Genomic DNA, 12,633 nt, shown 5'->3' with positions numbered 1-12,633 from the left:
ATCAATTAGTTATGAAAAAAGCACTCTGGACCAATCTGACTGTTCATATTCTGAAGAAATGAAACCATCGCAGTACTGCTGAATAACATTTAGCAAACTTATCATTCTCATTGGTTATGTATAGAAGAATGACTTGCATATGGGCAACATTATAAGCAGGTACACAGGTAGTACTTGCTTCAGGAAAGGTGGGGAATAGCATACAAAATAGGCATTGCATATACCTTTACATTAAACTTCTACACACCTAAGCAATGGCTGCTTTATGGAGTTACACAACATGTAGTATAAGCTGTACTCACATTTAAAAACACATATATGTATGTATATATATATATTTCCTACCATCATGTTTCAGTATCTATCCTCACAGTTAGCAAAGTGAAGCCTCAGCTGCACTTTGTTGAATTTCTTTAGCAGTGAACTCCTAAAACTGTTCTCTGCATGATATCATGTTTTAAAAGGTCAAGAAATCCAGACTGTGTTTTATACAAGAATGTCATTGTGACTAACATGCCTTTATAAGCTCCGATAGCAAGCTGAGCTATAATTCAGCATCTATTACATAGCTTTAAAACACGAGTGGGTGGTGGAGGTAAACTAAGCTGTGCACTGGTAAGAATAGTCGACAATACATTAGACACATTATCCCTATGACTGATAAAGGTGAAAATCAGGAGAATGTGCAAGTCTCAGTCGTGCAGGGCATGGATATCTAGTTTATTAAGTCAAAAACAGCTGGATTTTTACAGTTTTAATCGATGCAAATCTTGGTGTCTTATTTTACAGGTACAATATTTCCTCATGATTGCTAGAAAATATCCTGTAAAGAACTGTGTCATTTGTTGTTGATTTCCACAGTGTATTCATCATTTATTTCTAGGATTGGAAACTTTATTCTTCATTTATTGAATCATATGTTGTCTGTAGACATTTTTCACATTTCTGCCTGGTCAGCTGACCAGCTGTGCACATAAACACTACTGATGGATTATTTTAGCATTTAATTGGAATATATTAATTGGTAAGCAGGTGTACCAGTTGAACGTTGTCTCTATTTTACTGGCAATTAGTGCCAAATGACATGGTTCATTTGAGAAAACATCCTGTGAAATCATTAGGGAATTACTTTCATTTCACTCGCTCTTTTTGTGTGTCTCTCTTGGTTGGTGTCAAAACAATTTTTTGAATATACTACATCCATGAAACTGCATTGATTTTGTATTCGGTTATGACTGCTTACTTTATTTCTAAACAGTACTCTGGCTGAAAGAATCTGACACTGATAGGCTGTTGCTTTTGCTGTGTGGCTGATGTAGACACTGTTTGGTGGTTTTGAACCAGTCATCTGAGAGGCTTCATCACTTCTCAGACTGACTGAGTTTCCCCATATCTGATCTCTGTGGTTGAGTCACAGCTTGACATCAAACAAGAAAAGGTTGAGGTGATCAAAGACACGACTAGAGGTGTGAATTGTTAAATTGAGATAAGTTGTAATAGAAGGGAATAATTACTTTTAAAAGAATTCTGTTTTTTTTTTTTTTAATATTAGCAACCAAACTACAAAACTGAACTCCATTCTCTGTCCATCCATAAATTCATCCTTATCATTCCTACCAGTGTCCTACTCAACCTCTTGTTCTCCTCTTAGCTGGGCAGTGGAGGAGAGAAGAGGCCAGCAACAGTGGACATCTCCAAGAAACCCAAAACACCAAAGAAGAAGAAGCGAAAGGACCCTAATGAGCCAGTGAAGCCAGTGTCTGCCTACGCCTTGTTCTTCAGGGACACCCAAGCCAACATCAAGGCCCAGAACCCCAATGCCACCTTTGGGGAGGTGTCAAAGATTGTGGCCTCCATGTGGGACGGTCTGGGAGAGGAACAGAAACAGGTAGGTGCTCTATGTGTAATTAAGCATGGCTATGTGCCTTTCTGCTGGCCTGTAACTGTTCATAATGAATAGTTGTGAAATTAAATCAACATCTTAATTGTTACAATCAAACTGACCAGGACTTGAAAGTGATTCTCCAAGTTTCCTGCCAAAACTGATGTGGTATAAATATAAATATAAATATGATGATAGAAAATACCAGGTTTCTTGCCAATTTGTATGGAAGTTATGCAAATGAATTTATATTAATTAGTAATGATTCACTAATTGTAAAATGTGACACATAGAAACACAAAGTTTTTGGCCACAATAGCGGCATGCCTCTAAAGTTGGCAGAGTTTGTCGGTCCACATCTGTCCTGATCAAGATCCAGACTTTAGTGTCTATTCTGGATCAAAAATTGGACGGCTTGCAGTGAAATTTGGTTTATCTATTCTTCATCCCCACAGCAAGAATTGTAATAACTTTGGAAACCACATAAATTTTCATTTAGCACCACCACCAACTCAATGTGTGTGCTGATACTTGAAAAATGTGGTGGTTTATCACCAAATACCCCAAAACTATTCTATTCCCATCAGCTTCAGCTGCACTGTGTGTTTAGTATCAAATGTGAGCACGAAACACACTAAACTAAGATGGTGAATATGGTAAACATTACACCTGCTTAAAGGAATGCTTTGTCCCCTAAATGACCATTTGTATATCAATTACTCAATGCATGTTATTTTGAATTAGTGATGATAACTGTATTTCTCGCATGCAACTGCTGAAACAGCATCCAAAACCAGAAAACATTCTTGATTGAAGTGAAGTCACTGGGGTCTGAATTAATAACAAGAAAACTATATAAAAAAAATTGTTACAAACTTTCACACAAGTCATGCAGTATAATCAGGGCTCGAAATTGCGACCGTTTTGGTCCCCCCCCCCCAGCCAGGTTACCACTGAACACCACTGTGAATGAAGGAGAAATCTTAGATGATGATGATAATACTGATGATGATCAGTATTATCATCATCAGTATTATCATCATCTAAGGTTTCTCCTTCATTCACAGTGGTGTTCGGTGGTGTTTTTTCTAAAAATGTCTTCAACTGAAAAAGTTGTTCATGATAAGTGTACTATACACATACAATGCAATGTATACAGTATAATGTCGACTTTTTGTTGCATTAAAAAAAATCGATTACACTGTTGGTGCTTCTTACATTATGGTGGGTGCTCCCAAAATTTTGCTGGTGCCCCTAACTTTTTGAAGTTAGGAGCACCAGTGCTACCATGTAAAAAAGTTAATTTCAAGCCCTAAGTATAATCCAAGTTTCAGTTATCCAGTCCACTTCCCAAACTTAAACCCAGGGAGCTGAACTAAACAGTAATTCAACCCCACACAGGAGCTGTTGGTCTACCAGTGCTTGTATTGGTAATACGTTTGTGTTATTTTGTGACTTTGGTGAACCCAAACTAACCCTTAAAAACATCAAAGTCACACAATAATACAAACTAACTAAAAGACTAAGGTAGCGGTAGACCAGCAGCTTCCATGTTCTGCAAGGTAGAATTACTCCTTTTATCAGTGGAGTCTGGCTTTGAAGAGAGCATAGATGGGTTTCACTTTTAGTTCAGTACCCTGTAGGAAAGAACTGTCTGCTCAGGGAAGCATTATACGACTAGATAAATGAGACTTGAAGCATACTGCATGAGTTGTGTGAGAGTTTGTAAACGGATGTTTGGATATAGGTTTAACAATAAAACAATAAACATTTAAGCAGCCCCCTTTTACTTCAGTTAATTTATGGATTCTTCGTTCACCATAGGCATGCGAGAAAAAAAGTTGGGGTGAGTAATCAAAATACAAAGTACAAGTACAGCCTCACAGAAAAGCTAAAGTGGCTTTAAATCCTTAGTCTTGTCTCTGAATTTTGGCAATGGCAGATGAAAGGAAAAAAAAAGAAATAACATGTTTATCCTCCTCAGTAAAACCATATAGGGTGAGTGAGAGGGGCAGCAAGCAGCTTTGCTATCTTTGTGACAGGAATCAAAAGTTCTGCAGTGAAACATAAGCTCTAACAATACCGCTGAGACTACCAATCATTACTGGGCTCCCAAAATTGCCTGAAGTGGCATGTCAACAGAATTTTGAGAAGTTCAGATTTAGAGAAGAGTTGTAGTAGATACCTTGGGAATTCATTATTATGGTTATGTGTTATTAGATAAATGTGTCAGCTGAGGGAAATATGAGCCCCACAGTAGTTAAACCTGAGTGCACGTTACGTTATTGCTATGATTAAATGCTGTGAAAAATTCTCACAGCACATTGTTGCTTATCCACAGCTACACTTCACTGAAGATGAATATTAACTGTTTACAAATAGTTTACAAATAATGTACTGCTAATAAATGTCATGAATAATTTGTAGAAATTATTTTTCAGTTGCTGTGAACTGCAATAGAGGTTGATAGTCTGGTAGCTGGTAGAGAAGTCAAATGTTTTTTATGCTTCAGGTGTACAAGAAGAGGACAGAGACAGCTAAGAAGGAGTATCTGAAACAACTGGCTGCCTACAGAGCCAGCCTGGTCTCACAGGTACTACACACACACACACATTGTTTTTGTGTTATAATTCAAGTTCTTGGCATTTAACTCCAATCTTAAAGGAGTGAATGGGTCAATCTGAAACTTGCAAAATGATTTCTTTTTGTTATGTTTTTTCTTGTTCCTCAGAGTTACAATGATCCATCTGAAATGAAGCCACCCCACTCTTCCTCCACATCTTCCTCTTCCTCTACCTCAATGTTCACACCCAAACCTTCAGTGTACTCCGGTCACCCAGGCCAGCACCATTCCTCCAGCTCACTTGCCCACCCTCACCCTCTCCCTCCCCACCAGCACCCGAGCATGTACATGCCGTACCCTCACCCATCACACCCTTCCCACGCCTCAAGCCCTGGCCTCAGCCCACACCTGCCCCCTCCTCACACCCAGATCCACCCCCAGCTCCAGGCTCTGTCTTCCAGAGGGACCGTGCCTCGTCCCAGTGTCCCCCACCAGGGAGCTCTGTCCCTTGGCAACATGGCAGCGGCATCCACCCCTCCTCTCCAGGTCAGCCCTCCCCTCCACAGCCAGGCACACCTGGGTGGGCTGCACAGTCCACACCATCAGCACCAGCAGCTCAGTGGACACTCACTGGGAATGACACACTCGCCTGCTATCACACAGGTCAGTCACACACTGAATGTACATTTCATAACTTTCTAAACTTTGTTTAATTGTTTGTTCATAGTAGGCTTGTCACGATACCAGAATTTTAGTAGTCGATACCAATACCAGTGAATTTCCACGATTCTCGATACTCATTTGATACCACGATAAAAATCAGGCCCCCCCTTGACGGCGCCACTGGCTGTGCACATGTGAGTTGTTAACGGTGACAATGTGTGTGTCGGCTTTGTCGAGTGTACCGGGCTCATAATTACAGTTAAAGGGATGGGCCAGGCCGGGCTCGGACAGAACATGCACGGGCTCAGGTGGGGTCGGGCTGGATTTTTGGAGAACAGGCGTTCTTCTTCGGAGCTTGTCCTTGGCACAGACTGACGCGCCGTTCTTCTTCGGAGCTTGTCCTTGGCACAGACTGACGCGCACATACTGCCCCCGTCAGTTTCGACAGGAATCGACACGGCCCACTGAGGGCAAAGTTGTATCCTGTACTTACGGTACTGAAAAAAGAAAAAAAAAACAGGTACCGACGTATTTTTTGCCTGTTGGCATCGAGTTGGTACCGAAGTATCGGTTCTCATGACAACCCTAGTTCATAGTATTCAGCAAGTTAGACAAGAAGTCTGAAAGGATAAATACTATGAAAAGACCAAAACCAATAATGCATTAGTCCGTCTCTGAATACTTTAAGACTTCCCTGCACTGTCTGTATCACTCAGCCCCAAGCCCAAATATTTAGTTTATCAACTGGACACTGTAGTTTTCAGAAAACGTTAATTAAACAGCAAGTGCATTTGTTGGGGACTGCTTTTAGCTGCGGTTTAATCCACATATGGTATGTTGGATTGAGTCATAATTAGTCTTGTCAGGATACTGGAATTTCTATCTTAAATATAATGCCTTAAAAAAAGTTACAGTTTAGACTTTTAGTTAGTGAATAAATATGACAACTTTCTTTCATGTCATTGACCATCGTTTTGTGCTTTATTTTGAAAAAATAGAAATAAAAAATGTATGTGCCATTTGAGCACCAGTACCATTTTAAAAGTACTGTTTTAGCACCTGTATCAGCAATACCTTTTCTTTTCTTAGTTAGTAGCAGAGAACAGTAGAATGACTGTAGGAAACATTAACAATAAGAGAGAGCAAGAAAGCACAGCTGGTACTGCATGGTGTATCCATACTGCAGAGGATGAGTATTGAAACCATTTCAAATGTTCAGTAGCGATATGTATCCATAAATCGATACTTTTGACAACACTAGTCAGAATAAACCCCAGTGTGTGTGTGTGTGTGTGTGTGTGTGTGTGTGTGTGTGTTCATGTTCATGGTAATGAAGGAACATGTCACCCAGTGCGATAGTGTGGCACACGGATGTGTTTTTAATAGTTTGTGGACAACTGTGGAGCTCACAGAGGAAGAAGATATACCTGGCTCTGATAAACACAAAAACTTCATTGGTTTTGGACTTGGTTTGGGATTTGTTGACAGTATTAAATAATGTAGAATATTCACCAACCTTATTTTTTATATACTACTATTGAGATTTTGAACTTGCCTCCATTTGTTCTGCTGTGTCCAAAAATCCATTTGGAAAACTAACTGTTAAGGGTGTAACAATGCATCAATCTGGATTGATATATTGATTCAAGGATCAGTATTACTGATATCCGGTATCATCAGTGCAAAGTGGAAACATCTATACATATCGTCATTTGTAAGATATGCCTTTATTTTGAAATTCCCGTGGCGTGTTTGTGTCACCATTTCTTTCCAAGCAAACCTCCCACCTAAACATCCAAACACACAGATTATGGTAAGCAGCCAAGAAGACAATGAGGATATTTACAGATATCGTCTCATATCGATCACAGGTCTCCCTTATCTTTCAGGAGCTGCCTCACAACCATTCACTATTTATTGTTTAATATAAATTTCCATTTCCATTCAGCTCTACCATATTTCTGCATGTAGACAGACCCTTTGGAGTTTACTTTATTATGTCACTCCTCCAGTGTGAATACTTTAGTTTGGAGTTGGGACACAGCTATTGTTTCCTCAGTAGTCTTCAATTTGTATTTTCCTCTCTGGGTCATCAAACCATTTCTTAAACACACTCTAGAGTCAGCTTTCCCATTTCCTCGAGGTAACAGCATGTTGCTGATTTAAAAGCTGCACAGAGGTGAATGGAGATTGATGAATATATCAGCAGAGACAAAACTCACACACTCACAGTGGAGATGAGATGGGTGCTAGAGAGGGAGAGAATGCATCAGCATCTCCTTGAGGACCATAGTACTGAATATACAATAACGGTATTGAACTGAGATGTGAAATCCAGCCTTTCCTAACTCCATTAATCATGCTATGCTATGCTGTTGGATTAGTGTTTTGCTGTGTGCTTATGGAATGGAAGTGTCATCATAACATACAGACTAGTAGAAAGACATTGGATGTTACAATATCAACCAATAATAATAGTAAAGTTTTGAATCTTCTCATGGAAAATCGATTTTTAATAATATTTTTTTTAGTTTTTGCTTGGACTTGTCTGTTTCTCGTCTTCTGTCTGTCTCCATCTACCTGTCTCTCATGTAACCACTCATTCTTGAGAAATGGGACGAAACTTTATTTTTAGGGTTTAACTCTTCAGTTATGCTGGGAAAATATATTTTCAAAGATAAATGTCCCGACTATTAAACCTTGTATTGGGCCAACCTCCCAGTGATTCAGTTTTTTTCTTGAGTGGTATACATGATGGATGTCAGAGTTGATGTCTTACAGAGTTGACAAAAATATGTAATTATTCATTTAACAGCAGTCACAGTGAGGAGCCATTTTATTTTTCAAAGTTCCTAAGAGTTCTCTTAATGCTAATCAAATACTCATTTATAAACCAGAGTCCTTACTTAGTTTTGATTTAAAAGGGCTACGGAGTTGACCTGTCATGGTTGAGACACACCCAATAGCAATATTATTTAAAGGTCCAGTGTGTAGGATTTAGAGGGATATGTTGGCAGAAATGGAATATATTAAAATGTTTTCTTTAGTGGATAATGACCTGAAAATAAGAATAGTCGGGTTTTCATTACCTTAGAATGAGTTGTTTATATCAACATAGGAAGCCTGTCTTTGTTTACGGAGATTGCCATGTTTTTACAGTAACTCAGAATGTACAAATCAAACACTGTCTCTAGATAAGGCCATTTGCATTTTCCTGTTTTCGTATTTGCCACTGTAGTAAAAAGCCCAACTGCACTGAGCAGAGCCGGAGTTCCACTGATTTGTAAAGTGAAACTGCCTTTGTCTGTGTTTTCAGTGGTTTAAATCACCTGGTCTGTTTGTTTTGGAAAGGAAGAGACCTCAGGGGGTAATTCAGCTCACGGTAAAAAACTTCTAAATGTTTGGATCAGACAAAGGTGAGCACAAAGTAATATGTGAGAGAAAAGGGGTGAGCACACAATAACGTGGGCAAACTACCCGTCACTGAGATGCTGAACAGTGTTGGAGGACCACTGATTTCTAACATGAAACTGCTTTACTCTATGTTTTAAGCGGTTTTAATCACCTGGTCTGTTTGTTTTGGCGAGGAGGAGACTTCTGCGGATATATCAGCTACCAGTAAAAACCTCCTGAACAATGAACGCTGAAGGAATCCTAACTAGGGGAAGTTTCAGCTGGTTGCAATCTACAATCCTCACCGCTAGATGCCACCAATTTCCCCCAAAATCTTACACACTTCACCTTTAGTGAATTTATCATAACATAGGAAGCTTATCAGCACTTGAGCAGCGTTCCTGCCTTTTTGGAAACCAGAAAGTGAGACAGGAGTCCTCACGATGATTTAATGATGTTTTTGTAGAAATCTGATGGAGCTGCAAAAAATCTCGGACACATCTTTAACAGGCCAACGTCTATTTGATTTAAAATATATTTTAAAACAATGATGAATATCACAGTACATTTTTACACTGATGTTATCAGTACTTAGTTTTAGTTTTAGATTTTAAAGGCACTTTTAACACATTTTTAAATGTTTGAAGTTATTTGGGAATTCTTGTCCGGTACGACACTTTTTTTCCCAGCAAAGAGCAAGTTTAAAAGTAAAATAAAATGAAAGCAGATGAAAATATTTTATAAATCATATTTACTTCATAGAATTAAATCATTTAAAAAATAATGTTTGACCCAGAACCTTAATTAGTGTGTTGGTAAGTCATCATTTTAAGTGTTTTTTTTTTGGCAGGACATGATTTGTCCCAATTCTCAAGAATGAGTGAAATACAGTCAATCAATCCATCAATCCATTTGTCACTGCCAGTGTCTGCTGCTCTATCAGAACAAGAGGAAGAGGAAGACAAGTGGCTGAGATATGAATTTGTGTTACATCTGATGTGAGTCGGTGTGATTGTGAGTGTCTCTCCTCCAAATAGTTCAAATGGGAGGCTAGATCGCCACTCACTCTCACTTCCCATTTTATCCCCCTTTTTATAGAGCATTTTCAAATCCCACTCTCCCATAATCCTCTCTCCTCCATTCTGCATATTTTTAGCAGAAAAAATGAGAAAGAACAAAAAAAACAAAAGAAAAAGTGACAGAAAAAAAGGAAAGGAAACAGTGACAGAGCTCTAAACTTTTTTCTGAGTGAAGAGTGAGAAATGATGGGGGAAGGGAGAGAGAGAGAGGGAAAGAGGGGAGAGAGAGAGAGACAAAAGAGGCAGATGGGGTCTTTGTGAAGGAGTGAAGGAGAAGAATTTGCTCAACAATGGATGAATAGGTGAGGTAGAGGAGGAGAGGGGGAGGAGAGGGGGGAGAACCCAACCACCTGCTGTCCTCCTCTTTCTCCTCTTTCACTCACAACACTCAGATTAACTTCCCTTTCAGCCTCTCTCTGTTTGTGTGTGTGTGTGTGTGTGTGTGTGTGTGTGTGTGTGTGTGTGTGTCTCACAGGCACACACACTCCTGCACTTTGTCACTGCACTCACTCATTTTTCTCTCTTTCCATCTCTCTCTCTTCTCCCTTAGATATCTTATGGTTAGAGACACACTCACCTCCTTTTCCTCCTCCTCCCATCTTACCTTTTCATCTCCTCTTCACTCGTCCACAGCTCTGCGTCTCCCCCCTGGCAGATGATAAAATCAGCAAGATACTCAGAACTCTATAATTAGTGCTGATGAACCTGTGACTGATGTCTGTCTCCTTTTCACTTCAGCTGCATTCATTCATGTCCCTGTTCATCAGAAACCATTTTGCCAAACAAGTGCTAAAGGTTGGTTTGATAAAACCATCAGCAGTCTATAGGCTGATTCATGTTGAAGGAGGACATAAACAAGCCACCATCACTGCAACGGCATCTCACATTCAAACTTGTACCATAGCTCTGTGATGAATGTAAAGGATTTAACCTCTTAGCCACTTTTGCCAAGAAACATGACTTTTTATACGTCAAAAATATAGCCCACAAAATTCAATTTAGAGAAAGGTTACAAAGTAAAACAGGGGTTTTCTAAGTCTAATACTGTATTTACATTTTGGCAAATTTAAAGTTGAATTAGCTATTAGCAGTTCCTATTTACAGTGAACCCACAAATGTGCAGACAGCTATCACTGGATTACTTTGATACCAAGGAAAACTTTAAAAGATTAGATTATTTTTTCTATGATTTCAAATTGGTCCTCATAAAGAGTACGTCACACTAAATTTAAACATATGTGTATCATGTCTGTGTGGTTATGACTCCTAGAAAGTGATTTTTCATTGGGGCAATCGGGCACTAAGTTTAAAGAACTTTAAATGTTCAGTGTGCAGGATTTAGGGAAATGCAATGGAATATAATATAAGTAATATGATATAAGAATTGACATGTCCTCATCCTTAAAGACTGGCATGTTAATCTGCATTTTCTAGATGGGGCCTTTCACTAGTTCGCAGCCTGTTCAAGATGCGCAGAACAGCCTTGAAAAAACACAGATTTTTATTTTTAATGTGCAACTACTTTGTTCAGTGCTTTTACATTTAAATCACCGCTTCCGTTTGTTTTGGGAGAGACTTCTGCTGATAATTTGTCTCCCACTGAAAACCTCCTGAACATCTAGATCTTAAATTATCAGAGGAAAAAGGTGACACATTAGCAGGTGATGGGCTGGCTGCTGTCCCATTTGTGTTAGAGAGGAAAAGACCTCTTCGGACATGTCAGCTCCTGGTTAAAACCTCCTTAAAAATGAACAGTGAAGGAATTCTAACCAGGATTTCACGCTTAGCACGTATGAAAAGTTTCAACTGGTTGCAGTCTGCAGTGCTCACAGCTAGATGCCACTAAATTGTACACACGGCTCCTTTAAGCTCCAACTGCCAACTGTGTAGGTCAGGGATACTCAACTTGCTTTGCCAGGGGCCACTTTTGCAAAATGACAGGAGGTTGGGGCTAATCAATAAACAAACAATAATGGTCAGCAGACCAGCGGTATCCTGTCTGGGCTACAAGTTGAGTATCACTGGTGCAAACGTGCAAAATCAGTGCGTCACACTACAGTAACGAACTTTCAGTTGTTTTTGAACGCCACAAGATCCTTTAACCTCACACAGCATTTTTGCCTCCCATTACTCAGCACACTTCATCTTTCGCCTCACAGTTTGAAAACCTCTAATCTAAAGATAGACCTGCACATCACAAAACCACCCTTTTATTTCCATGCTACTGTCAGCTGCTCCTCAACTTTGGAAAAGATTTTACATGGGCTTCCAGTATCACTAATATTACAAGGACACACAAATGCATCTTGCCACTGCTGTAGTATTGCTGATCTGGTATCTAAGTCAACAGCAACTGGAATAATATTTGTCTGGATTTTCCAAGCTCATGTTGGCAGAGTGCATATCTGTACATAACTGACCAGCCATCCTCTTTCGTTTTCATTTTCATTTTCTCAGTGTGATCAGCTGTTTACACACTCTGCATCCATGATGAATTATTATGTATTTTCTCTTTTTATTTACTATGTTTGTTTGTTTGTTTGTTTTTTTATTTTAGGGCTACCACCCCTCTCTCCAGTCTGACTACCAGTCAATGGGAGGAGGTATGATTAATAGTGGAGCAGTGATGTCATCATCAGTGGACTACCATCAGATGGGTCGACACACGCCTAACCACCACCACCCGTCTCTGGACTGGAGCACTGATTACCATGGCAATGGGTAGGTATTAGGGTTTGTTTGTTAGAGTTTTTCAAAGAGTAACTGAACACTAGGATTGCACCGAAATGAAAATTTGTGGCCGAAGCCGAATAAAATTAAATGCTTGGCCAAATACCGAATACCGTTGTTTAGTTTTTCATTAGTTTTTGCAGATGAACACCCTCCAGATTAGTGTTGTGACGGTACCAAAATTGGGACCCACTGTACGATACCAGTGACAGTATCACGGTTCTGAGTAGTATCAGGATACCACAGCGAAAATGAGGCAGATGTGCCTTTTGTCATTTATAAAAAGATAAATCACTTTTCTATAATACATCAATGATATTTCA

At 39.4% G+C, this 12,633-nt stretch overlaps 1 protein-coding gene across 3 annotated transcripts in view; it reads left to right on the top strand.

Moving 5' to 3' along the window:
* tox (thymocyte selection-associated high mobility group box) overlaps positions 1–12,633 on the top strand; it is a 68,298-nt gene that overhangs the window by 52,039 nt on the left and 3,626 nt on the right. For all 3 annotated transcript variants that reach the window (XM_050033791.1, XM_050033792.1, XM_050033790.1), the window contains 4 exons: positions 1,652–1,888; positions 4,395–4,475; positions 4,614–5,108; positions 12,138–12,301. In XM_050033791.1, coding sequence (XP_049889748.1) covers positions 1,652–1,888; positions 4,395–4,475; positions 4,614–5,108; positions 12,138–12,301 — 977 coding nt within the window. The remainder of the gene's footprint in view (positions 1–1,651; positions 1,889–4,394; positions 4,476–4,613; positions 5,109–12,137; positions 12,302–12,633) is intronic.

Source organism: Epinephelus moara, chromosome 21 (genome assembly GCF_006386435.1).
Source record: "Epinephelus moara isolate mb chromosome 21, YSFRI_EMoa_1.0, whole genome shotgun sequence".
In the NCBI taxonomy this organism is placed as follows: Eukaryota; Metazoa; Chordata; class Actinopteri; order Perciformes; family Serranidae; genus Epinephelus; species Epinephelus moara.
The sequence above is the reverse complement of the archived record's forward strand: the minus strand, read 5'-3'. Positions and strand labels throughout refer to the sequence as shown.